Source organism: Pseudophryne corroboree, chromosome 2, assembly GCF_028390025.1.
Source record: "Pseudophryne corroboree isolate aPseCor3 chromosome 2, aPseCor3.hap2, whole genome shotgun sequence".
In the NCBI taxonomy this organism is placed as follows: Eukaryota; Metazoa; Chordata; class Amphibia; order Anura; family Myobatrachidae; genus Pseudophryne; species Pseudophryne corroboree.
The window spans coordinates 586,768,716-586,791,213 of NC_086445.1; the positions used below are offsets into that span (position 1 = coordinate 586,768,716).

General features: G+C 45.7%; 1 protein-coding gene across 15 annotated transcripts in view; it reads right to left on the reverse strand.

Annotated features, from left to right (window-relative positions):
- Nucleotides 1–173: 173 nt before the first annotated feature.
- Nucleotides 174–22,498, reverse strand: part of LOC135037197 (protein 4.1-like) — a 388,175-nt gene continuing 365,850 nt past the window's right edge. For all 15 annotated transcript variants that reach the window (XM_063954534.1, XM_063954533.1, XM_063954544.1 and 12 more), the window contains 5 exons: nucleotides 22,084–22,212; nucleotides 4,039–4,140; nucleotides 2,885–2,965; nucleotides 2,646–2,753; nucleotides 174–1,362 (listed from right to left, as the gene is read on the reverse strand). In XM_063954534.1, coding sequence (XP_063810604.1) covers nucleotides 2,655–2,753; nucleotides 2,885–2,965; nucleotides 4,039–4,140; nucleotides 22,084–22,212 — 411 coding nt within the window. In that variant the 3' untranslated portion in view covers nucleotides 174–1,362; nucleotides 2,646–2,654. The remainder of the gene's footprint in view (nucleotides 1,363–2,645; nucleotides 2,754–2,884; nucleotides 2,966–4,038; nucleotides 4,141–22,083; nucleotides 22,213–22,498) is intronic.

A 22,498-nucleotide genomic window follows, 5' to 3' on the forward strand; every position in this document is an offset into this window, starting at 1 on the left:
AGAGGGCATTTGTGTTTCATAGGAAAATGCAGGCCTGCCATCTTAAAGCATTTTTGTGTCCGGCTCCTGAATCCTGAAATATCAGCTTAATCCAAGGAATGTAACACAATACATGCTGGACAAATATACTGTATACAATATACAGCAGAATGGAGTAATAAGAGACAACACAATGAGATTTAACCCAAAAGTTGTATTTAAAAAACGAAGAGACGACACATTTCCAAAGCTACAAATATTTACTTCAATGTGTAATCCTGCAACAACATGATGAGAAATTACTCTTCACCTCATAAGCCAGTAAAATGTGCTAAAATACGACCCTATTACAACTCATTTATATATATATATATAAAAATTGAAGTAAACCACATTTACAAATATCCTTCATTATTTAAAAGTAGAAAATAATACATCATGAGGTTTTTTGTTTTCATTTTGTGAATGAGATTCAATAATTGCAAATATACTAAAAAGGTTAAGGAAAAAAAAGCTGTTTTCGCACACATTTGCTTCATTTTAATTACCCTCGGCCCTGCATCTTCCTTGCTATGCAGATGACAAACATGGGGCGTTAGAGAACGTATACACACTTTGCTACATAAAAAACGCCAAAGATAGTGGCAGATAATAGGTGTGGCCTGTTGGACAGCATGTATGTAGTCTGTTCCTCTAACTCTTGGGTCGCAGTGACACCGACAGCTGGGAGGTAAAATATTAATCGCTACCACTATAAAGTGACAGTTGGAGGTGACGGATAGATGTTAATAAATCAGAAATACACAGTAAATAAACTATTGTACGGGACATGGATTGCAACCTACATAGAGTGTTAACAGTATATCACTCCCAGATAGAACAAAGATGATACGCACAAAACCTTCCTATACCAGTTTTTGTTATCTATGCAAGCATTTTTGGAATCCAACAAACTATAGCACCACATAGTTGTCGTCTTCCTCCTAGTTCTGCAGAGAAGTCATCACTCACAGCTTAACTTAATGGGCAGTGTCTACACCTACATTGTCAGATGTAATAGTCACATTCATTGTTCACAGTATACAAACACCATGCAAAAGTGATTGAATTTAAAACTTACAAAATATTTAAAAATCTCCTAATGTATATAGGAGAGACCCCTCCAATACAGAGACAATCTAGATTTTGTGATAAGAACGTGAGTGTAAAACATAAGCAGAACACTGCTATAGAAGGGAATTGTTCCAGTAACATTATGGTCGCAACTGAGGATCTGATTATTATTCTTGTCGGCTCTCTGAGGAGATTTGTCCAGGGATCGGGCATCTTTTGGAAACTTGCTGGTTTGTGTTCATGGTCCCAAAAAAGGATTGCAATAAAGATCTGAAAAGACAATGATTTGTTGCAAAAGTAACAAAGAGGCAGATGTATGAATAGGTTTTACATGTCTATACGTGGCACTGTGCAAGTTATGTGTATATGCACCCTTGTCATTATCAGCGCACCTATGCCTAAATAGGGCGTCAATCTGGTTTTGCAAGTTATGAACGGTCAGTGGTACGGAGTATTCCGACAGCTGTATCTATCCAGCTGTTGTTGCCAGTAGCGGATCTTGCCACGGGCAAGCAGGACTTTTGCCCGGGGCGCCACCTTCCGGAGGGCGCCGCACCAGGGCAAGATCCGCTGCTGCTGTGTGCCCCCCGCTGCCCGCCTGCTGCCGCTGGGAAGGGAAACTAGACGCGTACGCGTCTAGTTTCCCTTCGTGGAGAGGTCCTTTACTGTGCGGTGCGCGATGACGTCATCGCGCACCGCAAAGAAAAGGTCCTCTCCACGAAGGGACGCTACGCGTCTAGTTTCCCTTCGTGGAGAGGACCTTTGCTGTGCGGTGCGCGATGACGTCATCGCGCACCGCACATCATTTCAGTCTGTACAGGGGGCTTAAATGACCACGCCCCCTGTACAAAGCCACGCCCCCTAATGCCGCCCGGGGCGCCAGAAGCCCCGGAACCGGCCCTGGTTGTTGCAGCACACAACCCACTGTCCGTGGCTGTCAGAATATGCAGCCAGGGACTAAGTTTAAAAAAAAAATTTTTTTTTTTTTACTCTTTTCAATCAGACGCAGTGCTGCTGGGAAGATTTGACCTGCGCATTCGCAGATTCACTGCAAGCGCTGGTCAGATGCCAAAAGAGGGAGAGAGCGATTCGCCACAGAGGTGAGCTAACACTCTCTCTCATCAGCAAATGCTTTGTTCATACACTTCATCACTAATTGGTCCTGCTCTGCCTCAATAAAGGACGAAGCAGGGCCATACATTTATTGCACGTTACATGCTCCAAAATGGACTCTATGGGGGAGATTCAAATGTTTGAAAAGTCAGTTGGGAGTCTGTTTTTTCCTATCTAATAGACAGGAAAAAACAGACACCCAACCGACTTTTCAAACATTTGAATCTCCCACTATGAGTTTGTGTGGCAGAGAATTTAGACTGTACACGTCTAAACGTAACAGCGTTACTAAATGGGAATTATATATTATCATTTATGTAGCAGCACTGTACTGTGCAGAAATTTACAGAGCTTAAATCACCTTCCACTAATTTATACATTTACTGGACATTTATCCTTCAAGCAGAATATGGACTGAGATCAGTGGCATGAACTCTTACCTGATTTCATTATTCTTCCGCTATTTCGGTCTCTTGATGAACCACCACCTTGGTTACTGACATGTCAGGGTGTTGCTCCTTTGCCTCTTTGATAGCTTGTACCAGAACCTGATGAAATGTAACACACTTAGAAATATGCAAAATCAAGGAGAAACCTTCCAAACATTTACATAAGATCTTATTTGATTAACATACTCTTTAGTCCAGTAAAATCCCCCACAAATATATAGCCCTGTTACCTGGTCATGATCCAGGTCTCCATCGCCTGTAATGACTATTCTCTTCTCTATTCGAGTCTCGGAGATGCCACCTTTCACGGTCTGAAGGAGTCAAGTGAAAGAGATTTTGACAATAACTAAAGCTACACACAGAGTATTATTTGGTTGCAGGGGTGGCACAACGTTTTTAGGTTGGGGGTGACAAGATAACATTAATTTAAATTTGTCACCCCTAAATTGCTGAATTTCTCCCCCACAGGGGCAGCTGGACGTACCCACCCGACATATATATGTGTGTGTGTGTGAGTGTATATATATATATATATATATATATATAAACAAACAAACAAACAAACAAACACACATACATATACACACACACATACACACATTATATATATATATATATATATATATATATATATATATATATATATATATATATATAAAAGCAGAAAACAGGAAGACGCATCCGTAAATGAAAATGCTTTTACTGATAAATAGCATTTTTATTTACTCACGGATACGGCTACACATACATGTATCGAGCCGGTGGATCGGCTTTGAGGAATTGACGGCATCATACAACTAATGAGGACAATTTAAGTGATTGTGTTTTTTAAATGAATTTAGAGACTTATCCCATGCGCAGTTAAATATATATATATATATATATATATATATATATATATATATATATATATATATATAGGTCAGCTATTTTTATCTATCTGGGAGGGATACATATGAAATCCCGGCAGACGGGATGACGGCTGTCACTATATCGACTGCCACATCCCCTCTGGTGGAATCCCAGAAGGGAGTGCGCTTGCCACACATCAGGCCCGGTGGCTCACGTTGCTTGCCACAGGTTTTATTCCCAGTGTGTGTCTCGATTCCCGGGGTCTGTATTTCTTAGGCTGTCGGGATTCCGGCTTCGGTCTCCTGAACGCCGGGATACCAACAGCCGGTATATTGACTGTATTCCATCTGGGAGGGGGGCTGCGAGGGGTGGAGACATAGTGCCAACATACATACAAACTTCCAGCATCGTGCTTTACCTGTAAATACAGCAGATCATTCTGTTGTCCTATTAATTTGCACATTAAATGTCAAGCATACATGAACTGACAGGTTACAGGTAAAAAGCTTAAGGCAATTCTGCAGCACTTTACCTTGGTAATCTGGGTGGTGGTGGTACTGCTGGTGGTTTCAGAGGTAATGGTGTGCGCAGTAAGCAAAATGCCAGGTTCTTGGTCATTGTTAATATCATCATTCTAGGTAAATAAAAAGGTTGCATTTATCATTTTGCTTCAAATAGAGGTGCTGTTCACACTATAATCTTCCTGGATTTAGTCATCCCACTATGGAACTAGCTGCAAGATACTGCTTGCTTCCTTTACCATCGACTAGTGATACCAAATTGCTAAAAACAAAGCATAGAGGCTGGAGGGGATAAAGCTTTGTCATTGCAACCTGACCAAGCATAATGTTCAAGGTGCATACCAGAGGCGCATTAAGACAGGAGTATGCAGTCTGGGTCCCCTCCTCTCTAGCCGGCAGCTCAGTAGACTCTGAACACTAGGGTTACTAGGAGACCCTTGCACTGCACCAGAGTCCAGTGAGCGTGGACAGGTATCCGGGGAAATGGCTGTGCGCGTCTGAGCTGTCAGGCGGCGCACTCGAGATACAATGTAGCACATAGGCACTCCATTGTATCCAATGGTGGGAACTTTGCGTCAGCGGTTGAGGTTACTCGCGGTCAACCGCTGACCGCAAAGTTCCTACCATTGAATATAATGGAGCGCCCTTTGTGCTATGCGCCGCCTGACAGCTCAGACGCGCACAGCCAATCAGGAGAGTGCCACGACGTGGCGCTCCCTGATTGGCTGAAGGGACCCTCTTTGACAGGAGTCACAGGGGGTCCCGGCATTCGGGGAAAGGGGTCCCATGTGTAAACATGGGACCCCTTTCAGTGCGTGGATAGGGTTTTGCATTTTATTATTTTGCCAAGTAAAGTACGTGGATTACAAACAAGAAGAGGACAGATCTACACAGGATTTTTGTGAGTATAATTTTATTTACAGGTAACCCGTGGATTCTACTGGTGAAGAGGACCGAGCCTCGTGTCAACATAGGTAAGTATGTGTGTGTCGATGTGCATGTATGTAATAATAAGAATTTACTTACCGATAATTCTATTTCTCGTAGTCCGTAGTGGATGCTGGGGACTCCGTCAGGACCATGGAGAATAGCGGCTCCGCAGGAGACAGGGCACAAAAATAAAGCTTTAGGATCAGGTGGTGTGCACTGGCTCCTCCCCCTATGACCCTCCTCCAAGCCTCAGTTAGGATACTGTGCCCGGACGAGCGTACACAATAAGGAAGGATATTGAATCCCGGGTAAGACTCATACCAGCCACACCAATCACACTGTACAACCTGTGATCTGAACCCAGTTAACAGTATGACAAACGTAGGAGTCTCTGAACAGACGGCTCACAACAATAACAACCCGAATTTGTTTGTAACAATAACTATGTACAAGTATTGCAGACAATCCGCACTTGGGATGGGCGCCCAGCATCCACTACGGACTACGAGAAATAGAATTATCGGTAAGTAAATTCGTATTTTCTCTAACGTCCTAAGTGGATGCTGGGGACTCCGTCAGGACCATGGGGATTATACCAAAGCTCCCAAACGGGCGGGAGAGTGCGGATGACTCTGCAGCACCGAATGAGAGAACTCAAGGTCCTCCTCAGCCAGGGTATCAAATTTGTAGAATTTTGCAAACGTGTTTGCCCCTGACCAAGTAGCAGCTCGGCAGAGTTGTAATGCCGAGACCCCCCGGGCAGCCGCCCAGGATGAGCCCACTTTCCTTGTGGAATGGGCCTTGACAGATTTAGGTTGTGGCAAGCCTGCCACAGAATGTGCAAGTTGAATTGTGCTACAAATCCAACGAGCAATCGTCTGCTTAGACGCTGGAGCACCCATCTTGTTGGGTGCATACAATATAAACAGTGATAAATCTTATAGGGATAGTTCCGCAACAGGTTATTAATGCAGACCTTGGCCTAAAAAGGGATTCTTGGTCTGTGACCGACTTTAAGCTGATAATGTACACAGAATGTGACAATTACTAGTCGGTGGTGCTCCCAGAGTCAGTAATTTTAAGGTATTTACAAGAAGAGAAGAAAGACTCTATGTTGGGGCACTCTTAATAAAAAATTAGACATCTAAAACGTAACTTTTAATAAATATATATAAAAATTAAAGTGACATGGTTAATAAGTTTATACATAGCAGTTATGTCAAACTTAACAAAATAGATATAGTAATGAACGCCTTGGTGAAAAATATTTGTGATACAATAAAAAATGGTCTATCTGTAAGATATAATAGGTTATATATTTTTTTTGATCCCAACAAGAGATATGCTTTGGTTACCTCTGCGTTATAAATGTTTTCAAGTGAAAAAGAGAGGGAGGTCAATGTAATATGACAAATTAGATTAATTAAATAATTAAATAATTAAATAATTAAAAATGTTGCCTATAAGGGTTACTTTACACCTACTGCTCTATGTTTAGGCAGCCGTGTACCCAGAAAGGCTTTTGCTGGGTAAATATGGTATAAATCGACTTATGCTACAAGCAAAGAGGTCTATGAATGTAGAAGTAATTTATGCAAAATAGAATATTTCGTATATACTTTATTGGGTAAAAACCCTAAATTAGATAATGACAATAAGAAAAGATTAGGTAAGGAAGAAAGAAGTTGAGGTTATAAAAGGAGGTGTCTTACTTCTGCTGTTCAGCTGGGTTGTTTACTGCACCTGGTGTTCGCTGCTGGTCCCCCACGCAGTTACTGACCAGGCCTGCCACAGATTTGCTTCCAAGATCGAACGGGATCAGGCGTATCCTGTGGAGTATGGCCGTAATCTGCTGAATGAGAGAGTATGACTACCAAGATGCTTCTGCTGTCCAGGTTAGTGGATGAGAGAGCATGAAAATTGTAGGCTGTATATAAGGGAGAGCATATGGAGATAATTTTTTCAATATTGCTGATAGAAAATGTACTTTCAAAGATCTCTTCAAAAATATAGGCCTATAATGGATTGATTTCCAATTTAATAGTGAAGAGTACTATTGATTACACATCGATGCACATTATCACAGTAGTTGGTGAAAAGAAATTTGAGATACCTTAATGAATATTAAGTATACAAATGCTGAGAAATACTTGGAAGGTAGATATAACTTAATGATCACATAGATGTATCACTAGTAAATGTCAATAAACTGAAATTGTTAGTATGCAAAAAAAAAAAAAAAAAAAGAGAAAAAAAAAAAAAGGGGGTACAGTTCTCCTGTTTTGCTTTGTAACAGATGTATGCCTCTGATAGAGAGGTTAAGCTATCACCTGATTACAGAAAGAATGCATAATTGTGCTAAGGTTATTACACTCTCATGACCAATTGATGTTTATAATCACATAGCTTAGTAACCAAAAAGCATTTTTTTAGATAATAACAGTTGGGAGAAAAATTGTTTAAAGATCTTGTTGCCCAAAAAGGGCGCTTACTAGACCACAGTGTTCCTTCTCTGGGGGTGGGCTGCGCAGTCCCACTGAATCCCACTAAGTAAACCAGACGGACCGTTTCACCTTTAGGATCTTGGGCAACAAGATCTTTAAACAATTTTTCTCCCAACTGTTATTATCTAAAAAAATGCTTTTTGGTTACTAAGCTATGTGATTATAAACATCAATTGGTCATGAGAGTGTAATAACCTTAGCACAATTATGCATTCTTTCTGTAATCAGGTGATAGCTTAACCTCTCTATCAGAGGCATACATCTGTTACAAAGCAAAACAGGAGAACTGTACCCCCTTTTTTTTTTTTTTCTTTTTTTTTTTTTTTTTTTTTTGCATACTAACAATTTCAGTTTATTGACATTTACTAGTGATACATCTATGTGATCATTAAGTTATATCTACCTTCCAAGTATTTCTCAGCATTTGTATACTTAATATTCATTAAGGTATCTCAAATTTCTTTTCACCAACTACTGTGATAATGTGCATCGATGTGTAATCAATAGTACTCTTCACTATTAAATTGGAAATCAATCCATTATAGGCCTATATTTTTGAAGAGATCTTTGAAAGTACATTTTCTATCAGCAATATTGAAAAAATTATCTCCATATTCTCTCCCTTATATACAGCCTACAATTTTCATGCTCTCTCATCCACTAACCTGGACAGCAGAAGCATCTTGGTAGTCATACTCTCTCATTCAGCAGATTACGGCCATACTCCACAGGATACGCCTGATCCCGTTCGATCTTGGAAGCAAATCTGTGGCAGGCCTGGTCAGTAACTGCGTGGGGGACCAGCAGCGAACACCAGGTGCAGTAAACAACCCAGCTGAACAGCAGAAGTAAGACACCTCCTTTTATAACCTCAACTTCTTTCTTCCTTACCTAATCTTTTCTTATTGTCATTATCTAATTTAGGGTTTTTACCCAATAAAGTATATACGAAATATTCTATTTTGCATAAATTACTTCTACATTCATAGACCTCTTTGCTTGTAGCATAAGTCGATTTATACCATATTTACCCAGCAAAAGCCTTTCTGGGTACACGGCTGCCTAAACATAGAGCAGTAGGTGTAAAGTAACCCTTATAGGCAACATTTTTAATTATTTAATTATTTAATTATTTAATTAATCTAATTTGTCATATTACATTGACCTCCCTCTCTTTTTCACTTGAAAACATTTATAACGCAGAGGTAACCAAAGCATATCTCTTGTTGGGATCAAAAAAAATATATAACCTATTATATCTTACAGATAGACCATTTTTTATTGTATCACAAATATTTTTCACCAAGGCGTTCATTACTATATCTATTTTGTTCAGTTTGACATAACTGCTATGTATAAACTTATTAACCATGTCACTTTAATTTTTATATATATTTATTAAAAGTTACGTTTTAGATGTCTAATTTTTTATTAAGAGTGCCCCAACATAGAGTCTTTCTTCTCTTCTTGTAAATACCAAATAATATAAACAGTGAGTCAGACTTTCTGACTCCCGCCGTTCTTGAAATATATATTTTCAATGCCCGGACCACGTCCAACAACTTGGAATCCTCCAAATCGTTAGTAGCCGCAGGCACCACAATAGGCTGGTTCAGGTGAAACGCTGACACCACCTTAGGCAGAAAATGAGGACGCGTCCGCAGTTCTGCCCTGTCCGTATGGAAAATCAGATATGGGCTCTTATATGATAAAGCCGCCAATTCTGATACCCTCCTGGCTGAAGCCAGGGCCAGTAGCATGGTTACTTTCCATGTAAGATACTTCAACTCCACCGATTTGAGCGGCTCAAACCAATGGGATTTGAGAAAATCCAAGACTACATTAAGATCCCACGGTGCCACTGGGGGCACAACCGGGGGCTGTATATGTAGTACTCCTTTTACAAAAGTCTGGACTTCAGGAACTGAAGCCAATTCTTTCTGGAAGAAAATCGACAGGGCCGAAATTTGAACCTTAATGGACCCCAATTTGAGGCCCATAGACAATCCTGTTTGCAGGAAATGTAGGAATCGACCCAGTTGAAATTCCTCCGTGGGGGCCTTCCTGGCCTCACACCACGCAACATATTTTCTCCAAATGCGGTGATAATGTTGTGCAGTCACCTCCTTCCTGGCTTTTACCAGTGTAGGAATGACCTCTTCCGGAATGCCTTTTTCCCTTAGAATTCGGCGTTCAACCGCCATGCCGTCAAACGCAGCCGCGGTAAGTCTTGGAATAGACACGGTCCCTGTTGAAGCAGGTCCCGTCTTAGAGGTAGAGGCCACGGATCCTCCGTGAGCATCTCTTGAAGTTCCGGGTACCAAGTTCTTCTTGGCCAATCCGGAGCCACTAGTATCGTTCTTACTCCCTTTTGCCGTATAATTCTCAGTACTTTTGGTATGAGAGGCAGAGGAGGGAACACATACACTGACTGGAACACCCACGGTGTTACCAGAGCGTCCACAGCTATTGCCTGAGGGTCTCTTGACCTGGCGCAATACCTGTCCAGTTTTTTGTTGAGGCGGGACGCCATCATATCCACCATTGGTTTTTCCTAACGGTTCACAATCATGTGGAAGACTTCTGGATGAAGTCCCCACTCTCCCGGGTGTAGATCGTGTCTGCTGAGGAAGTCTGCTTCCCAGTTGTCCACTCCCGGAATGAATACTGCTGACAGTGCTATCACATGATCTTCCGCCCAGCGAAGAATCCTTGCAGCTTCTGCCATTGCTGTCCTGCTTCTTGTGCCGCCCTGTCTGTTTATGTGGGCGACTGCCGTGATGTTGTCCGACTGGATCAACACCGGCTGACCCTGAAGCAGGGGTTTTGCCAGACTTAGAGCATTGTAAATCGCTCTTAGCTCCAGTATATTTATGTGAAGAGACATCTCCAGGCTTGACCATACTCCCTGGAAGTTTCTTCCCTGTGTGACCGCTCCCCAGCCTCTCAGACTGGCATCCGTGGTCACCAGGACCCAGTCCTGTATGCCGAATCTGCGGTCCTCTAACAGATGAGCACTCTGCAACCACCACAGAAGAGACACCCTTGTCCGTGGCGATAAGGTTATCCGCTGATGCATCTGCAGATGTGATCCGGACCATTTGTCCAGCAGATCCCACTGAAAAGTTCGTGCGTGGAATCTGCCGAATGGAATCGCTTCGTAAGAAGCCACCATCTTTCCCAGGACTCTTGTGCATTGATGCACAGACACTTTCCCTGGTTTTAGGAGGTTCCTGACAAGTTCGGATAACTCCCTGGCTTTCTCCTCCGGAAGAAACACCTTTTTCTGAACCGTGTCCAGAATCATTCCCAGGAACAGCAGACGTGTCGTCGGGGTCAACTGAGATTTTGGAAAATTCAGAATCCACCCGTGTTGTTGCAGCACTAGTTGGGTTAGTGCTACTCCGTCCTCCAGCTGTTCTCTGGACCTTGCCCTTATCAGGAGATCGTCCAAGTAAGGGATAATTAATACGCCTCTTCTTCGCAGAAGAATCATCATTTCGGCCATTACCTTGGTAAAGACCCGAGGTGCCGTGGACAATCCAAACGGCAGCGTCTGAAACTGATAATGACAGTTTTGCACCACGAACCTGAGGTACCCTTGATGTGAAGGGCAAATTGGGAAATGCAGGTAAGCATCCTTTATGTCCAGGGACACCATAAAGTCCCCTTCTTCCAGATTCGCTATCACTGCTCTGAGTGACTCCATCTTGAACTTGAATTTTTGTATGTACAGGTTCAAAGATTTCAGATTTAGAATAGGTCTTACCGAGCCGTCCGGCTTCGGTACCACAAATAGCGTGGAGTAATACCCCTTTCCCTGTTGTAGGAGGGGTACCTTGACTATCACCTGCTGAGAAAACAGCTTGTGAATGGCTTCCAATACCGTCGCCCTGTCTGAGGGAGACGTTGGCAAAGCAGACTTTAGGAACGTGCGAGGGGGAGACTTCTCGAATTCCAACCTGTAACCCTGAGATACTACCTGCAGGATCCAGGGGTCCACCTGTGAGCAAGCCCACTGTGCGCTGAAATTCTTGAGTCGACCCCCCACCGCTCCTGAGTCCGCTTGTAAGGCCCCAGCGTCATGCTGAGGGCTTTGCAGAACCCTGAGAGGGCTTCTGTTCCTGGGCAGGGGCTGCTTGCTGCCCTCTCTTACCCCTTCCTCTGCCCCGAGGCAGATATGACTGTCCTTTTGTCCGCTTGTTCTTATAGGACCGAAAGGACTGCGGCTGAAAAGACGGTGTCTTTTTCTGTTGGGAGGGGGTCTGAGGTAAAAAGGTGGATTTTCCGGCAGTTGCCGTGGCCACCAGATCCGATAGACCGACGCCAAATAATTCCTCCCCTTTATACGGCAATACTTCTATATGTCGTTTGGAATCCGCATCACCTGACCACTGTCGCGTCCATAAACTCCTTCTGGCAGATATGGACATCGCATTTACTCTCGATGCCAGAGTGCAAATATCTCTCTGAGCATCTCGCATATAAAGGAAAGCATCCTTTAATTGCTCTATAGTCAATAAAATACTGTCCCTATCCAGGGTATCAATATTTTCAGTCAGGGAATCCAACCAGACGACCCCAGCACTGCACATCCAGGCTGAGGCGATGGCTGGTCGCAGTATAACACCAGTATGTGTGTATATACTTTTTAGGGTAGTTTCCAGTCTCCTATCAGCTGGATCCCTGAGGGCGGCCGTATCAGGAGACGGTAACGCCACTTGTTTTGATAAGCGTGTGAGCGCCTTATCCACCCTAGGGGGTGTTTCCCAGCGCGCCCTAACCTCTGGCGGGAAAGGGTATAATGCTAATAACTTTTTTGAAATTAGCACTTTTCTATCTGGGTTAACCCACGCTTCATCACATACATCATTTAATTCCTCTGATTCAGGAAAAACTACAGGTAGTTTTTTCACCCCCCACATAATACCCCTTTTTGTGGTACTTGCAGTATCAGAGATATGCAAAGCCTCCTTCATTGCCGTGATCATATAACGTGTGGCCCTACTTGAAAATACGTTTGTTTCATCACCGTCGACACTAGATTCAGTGTCTGTGTCTGGGTCTGTGTCGACCGACTGAGGTAAAGGGCGCTTTACAGCCCCTGACGGTGTCTGAGACGCCTGGGCAGGTACTAACTGGTTTGCCGGCCGTCTCATGTCGTCAACTGATTTTTGTAATGTGCTGACATTATCACGTAATTCCATAAACAAAGCCATCCATTCCGGTGTCGACTCCCTGGGGGGTGACATCACCATTATCGGCAATTGCTCTGCCTCCACACCAACATCGTCCTCATACATGTCGACACACACGTACCGACACACAGCAGACACACAGGGAATGCTCTTATCGAAGACAGGACCCCACTAGCCCTTTGGGGAGACAGAGGGAGAGTTTGCCAGCACACACCCAAGCGCTATAATATATATGGGAACAACCTAATATAAGTGTTGTTCCTTATAGCAGCTTAAATATATCAAAATATCGCCAAAAAAATGCCCCCCCTCTCTGTTTTACCCTGTTTCTGTAGTGCAGTGCAGGGGAGAGTCCTGAGAGCCTTCCTCACAGCGGAGCTGAGCAGGAAAATGGCGCTGTGTGCTGAGGAGAATAAGCCCCGCCCCCTATTTCGGCGGGCTTTTCTCCCGGAGTTTTAGATATCTGGCATGGGTTAAATACATACATATAGCCTCAATGGCTATATGTGATGTATTCTTTTGCCATAAAGGTATTAAATATTGCTGCCCAGGGCGCCCCCAGCAGCGCCCTGCACCCTCCGTGACCGCTTGGTGTGAAGTGTGTGACAACAATGGCGCACAGCTGCAGTGCTGTGCGCTACCTTCATGAAGACTGAAGAGCCTTCTGCCGCCTGTTTCCGGACCTTCAATCTTCAGCATCTGTAAGGGGGGTCGGCGGCGCGGCTCCGGGACGAACCCCAGGGTGAGACCTGTGTTCCGACTCCCTCTGGAGCTAATGGTGTCCAGTAGCCTAAGAATCCAATCCATCCTGCACGCAAGTGAGTTGAAATTCTCTCCCCTAAGCCCCTCGATGCAGTGAGCCTGTTGCCAGCAGGACTCACTGAAAATAAAAAACCTAAAAACTTTTTCTAAGCAGCTCTTTAGGAGAGCCACCTAGATTGCACCCTGCTCGGACGGGCACAAAAACCTAACTGAGGCTTGGAGGAGGGTCATAGGGGGAGGAGCCAGTACACACCACCTAATCCTAAAGCTTTATTTTTGTGCCCTGTCTCCTGCGGAGCCGCTATTCTCCATGGTCCTGACGGAGTCCCCAGCATCCACTTAGGACGTTAGAGAAAAAGTTTTACTATCACGGTGTGTGTACTGTTTTTATTTGGGTATTTTTTTTGCAGTAGAACTACAGGTACCAGCGGGCCTGTTTCCCCCCGCATGCTGGTACTTGTGGTTCTCCAAGTACCAGCTTGCGGGGGAGGCTTGCTGGGACTTGTAGTTCTGCTACAAAAAAACTATATTCTTTATTTTGTCACTTGGCTATCAGCCTCCCATCCGCCGCCCTTGGATGGGGGGGACAGCCTCGGGCTTCACCCCTGGCCCTTGGGTGGCTGGAGGGGGGGACCCCTTGATTTAAGGGGTCCCCAGTCCTCCAGGGTACCCCGGCCAGGGGTGACTAGTTGGGGATTTAATGCCACGGCCACAGGGACCGGTATAAAAGTGTCCCCCGGCTGTGGCATTATCTCTCCAGCGAGTGGAGCCCGGTGCTGGTGTGAAAAATCACGGGGACCCCTACGCCTTTTGTCCCCCGTATTTTTTGCACCAGGACCGGACGCAGAGCCCGGAGCTGGTTGTTAAAATACGGTGGATCCCCTGTCATTCCCCCCCCCCCCCCGTATTTTTACAACCAGGACCGGCTCAAAGAGCCCAAGGCTGGTTATGCTTTTTTTGCAGGATTTTTTAAACACTTTTGTACCGTCCATGAAGTCGAATCCAGGACGCACACTATCGTCAATTGGTCCGTTTTTCGACAGCGGGACTGTCGAATCCGTTTTTTTTATTGAATATGTCGAATTCGGGTCCGGGTGGGAGGGTGTCTGACTGTCGAATTGTGTCGAATTTAAAAACGGTCGAATTCCCGCAATTGCATATACCCCATACTGTATAGATATCAAATTAAGCAACCCTTGAGACGCAAAAAAACTCCTCACCCCACTGACAATCCAGTCCTTTATCTAACAAATCCTAATAGAGAACTGTGCACCAAGCACAACAAAATAATAAACAGGGAGGAAACCCAGTGTCCCCAAGATGGACTCAACATAAAATGGTGGAGATGACTGGAACAAAGCTCTCTGCCCACCAGTGGCGGCATCTGCCTTCTGCACATGCGGCTAAAAAATAAGATTTTACTCACCGGTAAATCTATTTCTCGTAGTCCGTAGTGGATGCTGGGACTCCGTAAGGACCATGGGGAATAGCGGCTCCGCAGGAGACTGGGCACAACTAAAGAAAGCTTTAGGACTACCTGGTGTGCACTTGCTCCTCCCACTATGACCTTCCTCCAGACCTCAGTTAGGATACTGTGCCCGGAAGAGCTGACACAATAAGGAAGGATTTTGAATCCCGGGTAAGACTCATACCAGCCACACCAATCACACCGTATAACTCGTGATACTATACCCAGTTAACAGTATGAAATATAACTGAGCCTCTCAGCAGATGGATCAACAATAACCCTTTAGTTAGGCAATAACTATAAACAAGTATTGCAGACAATCCGCACTTGGGATGGGCGCCCAGCATCCACTACGGACTACGAGAAATAGATTTACCGGTGAGTAAAATCTTATTTTCTCTGACGTCCTAAGTGGATGCTGGGACTCCGTAAGGACCATGGGGATTATACCAAAGCTCCCAAACGGGCGGGAGAGTGCGGATGACTCTGCAGCACCGAATGAGCAAACTCTAGGTCCTCCTCAGCCAAGGTATCAAACTTGTAGACTCTTGCAAAAATGTTTGAACCCGACCAAGTAACAGCTCGGCAAATTTGTAAAGCCGAGACCCCTCGGGCAGCCGCCCAAGAAGAGCCCACTTTCCTCGTGGAATGGGCTTGTACAGATTTAGGGTGCGGCAGTCCAGCCGCAGAATGTGCAAGTTGAATCGTGCTACAGATCCAGCGAGCAATAGTCTGCTTAGAAGCAGGAGCACCCAGCTTGTTGGGTGCATACAGGATAAATAGCGAGTCAGTTTTCCTGACTCCAGCCGTCCTGGAAACATATACTTTTCAGGCCCTGACTACGTCCAGTAACTTGGAATCCTCCAAGTCCCAAGTAGCCGCAGGCACCACAATAGGTTGGTTGACATGAAAAATTGATACCACCTTAGGAAGGAATTGGGAACGAGTCCTCAATTCCGCCTTATCCATATAAAAAAATCAGATAAGGGCTTTTGCATGACAAAGACGCCAATTCTGATACACGCCTGGCCGACGCCAAGGCCAACAGCATGACCACTTTCCACGTGAGGTATTGTAGCTCCACGGATTTAAGTGGCTCAACCCAATGCGACTTCAGGAAATCCAACACCACGTTGAGATCCCACGGTGCCACTGGGGGCACAAACGGGGGCTGACTATGCAGCACTCCCTTAACAAAAGTCTGAACTTCAGGCAGTGAAGCCAGTTCTATTTTGGAAGAAAATCGATAGAGCCGAAATCTGGACCTTAATGGAACTCAATTTTAGGCCCATAGTCACCCCTGACTACAGGAAGTGCAGAAATCGACCTAGCTGAATTCCTCCGTTGGGGCCTTCCTGGCCTCACAGCACGCAACATATTTCCGCCATATGCGGTGATGATGGTTTGCGTTCACTTCTTTCCTAGCTTTAATTAGCGTAGGGATAACTTCCTCCGGAATGCCCTTTTCCTTCAGGATCCGGCGTTCAACCGCCATGCCGTCAAACGCAGCCGCGGTACGTCTTGGAACAGACAGGCCCCCTGCTGCAGCAGGTCCTGTCTGAGCGGCAGAGGCCATGGGTCCTCTGAGATCATTTCTTGGAGTTCTGGGTACCAAGCTCTTCTTGGCCAATCCTGAACAATGAGTATAGTTCTTACTCCTCTCCTACTTATTATTCTCATTACCCTGGGTAAGAGAGGCAGAGAAGGGAACACATACACCGACTGGTACACCCACGGTGTTACCAGAGCGTCCACAGCTATCGCCTGAGGGTCCCTTGACCTGGCGCAATATCTTTGTAGCATTTTGTTGAGGCGGGACGCCATCATGTCCACCTGTGGCCTTTCCCAACGGTGTACAATCATTTGGAAGACTTCTGGATGAAGTCCCCACTCTCCCGGGTGGAGGTCGTGTCTGCTGAGAAAGTCTGCTTCCCAGTTGTCCACTCCGGGAATGAACACTGCTGACAGTGCTAACACATGATTTTCCGCCCATCGGAGAATCCTTGTGGCTTCTGCCATCGCCATCCTGCTTCTTGTGCCGCCCTGTCGGTTTACATGAGCGACCGCCGTGATGTTGTCTGACTAGATCAGCACCGGCCGGTGTTGAAGCAGGGGTCTAGCCTGACTTAGGGCATTGTAAATGGCCCTTAGTTCCAGAATATTTATGTGTAGGGAAGTCTCCTGACTTTTCCATAGTCCTTGGAAGTTTCTTCCCTGTGTGACTGCCCCCCAGCCTCGAAGGCTGGCATCCGTGGTCACCAGGACCCAGTCCTGTATGCCGAATCTGCGGCCCTTTAGAAGATGAGCACTCTACAGCCACCACAACAGCGACACCCTGGCCCTTGGAGACAGGGTTATCCGCCAATGCATCTGAAGATACGACCCGGACCACTTGTCCAACAGATCCCACTGGAAGATCCTTGCATGGGACCTGGCGAATGGAATTTCTTCCTAAGAAGCTACCATCTTTCCCAGGGCTCGCGTGCATTGATGCACAAACACCTGTATTTGTATTAGGAGGTCTCTGTCTAGAGACGACAACTCCTAGGACTTCTCCTCCGGGAGAAACCCTTTTTATCCTGTTCTGTGTCCAGAACCATACCCAGGAACAGTAGACGCGTCGTAGGAACCAGCTGAGACTTTGGAATATTCAGAATCCAGCCGTGCTGTTGTAGCACTTCCCGAGATAGTGCTACTCCGACGAACAACTGCTCCCTGGACCTCGCCTTTATAAGGAGATCGTCCAAGCACGGGATAATTATTTCGGTCATTACCTTGGTAAATACCCTCGGCGCCGGGGACAGACCAACGGCAACGTCTGGAATTGGTAATGACCATCCTGTACCACAATTTTGAGGTACTCCTGGTGAAGAGGGTAAATAGGGACATGCAGGTAAGCATCCTTGATGTCCAGTGATACCATGAAATTCTCCAGGCTTGCAATAATCGCCCTGAGCGATTCCATTTTGAACTTGAAACTTCGTATATAAGTGTTCAAGGATTTCAATTTTAGAATGGGTCTTACCGAACCGTCTGGTTTCGGTACCACAACATTTTGGAATAGTAACCCCGGCCTTGTTGAAGGAGGGGTACCTTGATTTCACCTGCTGGAAGTACAGCTTGTGAATTGCCGCCAGTACTACCTCCCTTTCTCCGAGGGCAGCAGGCAAGGCTGATGTGAGGTAACGGCGAGGGGGAGTCGCCTCGAACTCCAGCCTGTATCCCTGTGATACTACTTGCAGAACCTAGGGATCCACCTGTGGGCAAGCCCACTGGTCCCTGAAGTTCCCGAGACGCGCCCCCACCGCACCTGTCTCCACCTGTGGAGCCCCAGCGTCATGCGGTGGACTCAGAGGAAGCGGGGGAAGATTTTTGATCCTGGGAACTGGCTGTCTGGTGCAGCTTTTTCCTTCTTCCCTTGTCTTTGTGCAGAAAGGAAGCGCCTTTGACCCGCTTGCTTTTCTGAAGCCGAAAGGACTGTACCTGAAAATACGGTGCTTTCTTAGGCAGTGAGGAAACCTGAGGTAAAAAATTTTCTTTCCAGCTGTTGCTGTGGATACGAGGTCCCAGAGACCATCCCCAAACAATTCCTCACCCTTATAAGGCAGAATCTCCATGTGCCTTTTAAAGGCAGCATCACCTGTCCACTGCCGGGTCTCTAATACCCTCCTGGCAGAATGGACATTGCATTAATTCTGGATGCCAGCCGGCAAATATCCCTCTGTGCATTCTTCATATATAAGACGACGTCTTTAATATGCTCTATGTTAGCAAAATATTATCCCTGTCTAGGGTATTAATATTATCTGACAGGGTATCAGACCACGCTGCAGCAGCACTATTTATGCTGAGGCAAATGCAGGTCTCAGTATAGTACCTGAGTGTGTATATACAGACTTCAGGATAGTCTCCTGCTTTTTATCAGCAGGCTCCTTCAAAGTGGCCGTATCCCAAGACGGCAGTGCCACCCTTTTTGACAAACGTGTGAGCGCCTTATCCACCCTAGGGGATATCTCCCAACGTGACCTATCCTCTGGCTGGAAAGGGTACGCCAGCAGTAACTTTTCAGAAATTACCATTTTCTTATCGGGGGAACCCACGCTCTTTACACACTTCATTCACTCATCTGATGGGGGAACAAAACACTGGCTGCTTTTTCTCCCCAAACATAAAACCCCTTTTATGTGGTACTTGGGTTAATGTCAGAAATGTGTAACACATTTTTTATTGCCGAGATCATGCAACGGATGTTCCTAGTGGATTGTGTATATGTCTCAACCTCGTCGACACTGGAGTCAGACTCCGTGCCGACATCTGTGTCTGCCATCTGAGGTAACGGGCGTTTTTTGAGCCCCTGATGGCCTTTGAGACGCCTGGGCAGGCGCGGCCTGAGAAGCCGGCTGTCCCACAGCTGTTACGTCATCCAGCCTTTTATGTAAGGAGTTGACATTGTCGGTTAATACCTTCCACCTATCCATCCACTCTGGTGTCGGCCCCACAGGGGGCGACATCCCATTTATCGGCCTCTGCTCCGCCTCCACGTAACCTTCCTCATCCAACATGTCGACACAGCCGTATCAACACACTGCACACACACAGGGAATGCTCTGACTGAGGACAGGACCCCACAAAGTCCTTTGGGGAGACAGAGAGAGAGTATGCCAGCACACACCAGAGCGCTATATAATGCAGGGATTAACACTATAACTGAGTGATTTTTCCCCCAATAGCTGCTTGTATACACATATTGCGCCTAAATTTAGTGCCCCCCCTTTCTTTTTAACCCTTTGAGCCTGAAAACTACAGGGGAGAGCCTGGGGAGCTGTCTTCCAGCTGCACTGTGAAGAAAAAATGGCGCCAGTGTGCTGAGGGAGATAGCCCCGCCCCTTTTTCGGCTGACTTTTCTCCCGCTTTTTTCATGGATTCTGGCAGGGGTAATTTATCACATATATAGCCCTGGGACTATATATTGTGATGATTTGCCAGCCAAGGTGTATTATATTGCCCTCAGGGCGCCCCCCCCCCCCCCCCCCAGCGCCCTGCACCCATCAGTGACCGGAGTGTGAGGTGTGTATGAGGAGCAATGGCGCACAGCTGCAGTGCTGTGCGCTACCTTGTGGAAGACAGAAGTCTTCTGCCGCCGGTTTTCCGGAACACTTCTTGCTTCTGGCTCTGTAAGGGGGCCGGCGGCGCGGCTCCGGGACCGAACATCGAGGTCGGGTCCTGTGGTCGATCCCTCTGGAGCTAATGGTGTCCAGTAGCCTAAGAAGCCCAAGCTACCACCAGTTAGGTAGGTTCGCTTCTTCTCCCCTTAGTCCCTCGCTGCAGTGAGTCTGTTGCCAGCAGATCTCACTGTAAAATAAAAAACCTAAAATATACTTTCTTTCTAGGAGCTCAGGAGAGCCCCTAGTGTGCATCCAGCTCAGCCGGGCACAAGATTCTAACTTAGGTCTGGAGGAGGGTCATAGTGGGAGGAGCCAGTGCACACCAGGTAGTCCCAAAGCTTTCTTTAGTTGTGCCCAGTCTCCTGCGGAGCCGCTATTCCCAATGGTCCTTACGGAGTCCCAGCATCCACTTAGGACGTCAGAGAAAAAGGGCGTGGCCTCGGATAAAGGGTTCCTTATGGGAGTCCCCTGCTGCAGTCGTGGAGAGGCGCAGCCTAGCAGAAAGGATAATGGATATCACACTGCAGGATTATATCACACTGCAACACCCAGCTCCTATCACAGCGGAGGAGCTGACATTTTGGTGTCACCCCCTCCGAGAAGAGGTTTCCACCATGGCCTGAAGACTCTTAGCTCTGCCCTGCCGACTGATATATGGCACAGCCATTGCATTGTCTCGACTGGAGCAAGAGAGTATAGTCCCACAGGAATCTTTAAGCATGAGCCAACACAATGAAGACCAGAAGATTCCAGAACACTGATAGGAGTTCAGCCTCAATAGATTTAACTATTTACGCCCTATTCCTCAACCATCTTACTTAACCAATAGTACCATAGTGATAAGAGGAATGAGGAACAGGTTCATAGTTTTACAGTTAGGGGTTACTTACAACTATTAGCACATAGGGCCTAATTCAGACGTGATCCGTGCTGTGCCGATCAGGTCTGAACTGTGCATGTGCCGGCGCCACAGTGTGCCGGCGCATGCCAGACAGCTGACGGCTGTCTCAGACCTGCGATCACCTCTACCTGATTGACAGGCAGAGGCGTTCGCTGGGTGGGAGGGGGCGGGCCGGCGGCGGCACGCTGCCGCTGCGACCCTCACAGCGATGAGTAGCTCCTGCCAGTGTGCAGGAGCAGCGCTGGCAGGGAGCTACTCCTAAAGAACAAAAGCATCGCGATGCTGTTGTACTTGTACGGGGACTGGGGGGGGCCTGACATGCGGGGCGGACTAGCCCTGTGCCGGCCTTCCCCGCATGTCAGTGTGACTGGTCGTAGATGTGCTAAATCTAGCACATCTACGATCAGGTCTGAATTAGTCCCATTATACCAGTGTTTTTCAGCCAAGAGTGACCAAGCAAATTCAAAAGAAGTGAACAAGTTGCCAATTGTGGGAGTCATTTAGAAGTTAAAATAGTCTTCTTCCATATCTCAAAATTGTTTAACTTTAAGGTTGATACTTTTGTGACTATTTTTAACTCTAACAATATTCTAAATTACAATAAATGGAGGAAAGACCTGATCCAAAACCAATGTGTTGCTTTTCTATAGAATTTCTCTTTCAAAAGTTGTTCTCTATGCTTATTTTCTGCTTTAGTAACGGTCTACAATAGTGCTTACACTAAACAAAAATGTATCATGGAATTCTCCAGAATGGGGAATACAGGTGTCCCATTAGAACCTTCCCCTTTAGAATGCTCCCAAAGTGTTCTGTCAGGACAGTCCCAATAATTGTAAAGAGGGGCAGCTATCAGCCCAAAAGAAATATGGCAGATTTAATTCCTTTCATATGCTCTCCATAAAATGTCAGAAAAGAGGAAAAACAAAAATACATCAAAAGTTTCATGTGGCTACATAGTGAATTTCAAATGTAACTTATTGTCATTAAGATAATGGTACAAATCATCTAGCTCATCCAACTGCCATTTTAAAACCATTGGTCAAAGCTGCTGCTGATTGCCCGCTTTGGCAACCCACTCCTTCGTAAATCTACCTCTAAAAGTAAAAACTATACCAGCTCAATACTTACCCGTGCTGCCTCATATGTGATCGTTTTAGTCTCTGTGTGGACCAAAGGGACTTCTTTGGTGGGGATTTGTCCCTTCTCACTGGTTGAAGAATTGGAGATGGTTACTGTCTGTGTTTTCACCAATGGAGGCTGTATAGAAAAGTGGGAGGACAATTTATAGGATTTTATTACTTCCAGTTGAACAAAACATTTTTTAAGTAACCAGTCTATAATGTGACCAGAGTGTCAGTAAATAAAATACATTAAATTTGTGTCATACTGCTGTAAACAATTATAGGACAGGTGGTTGTAATTGTCATTAGTACACATTAGCTTTATGTCTCAACACTGCACTAGTGAAAAGTGTCCCTGAAAGGACATGATTAACAGGTTAATCAATCAAGGTTGCCCACCTACAGTATTTGTGATCCTTAGC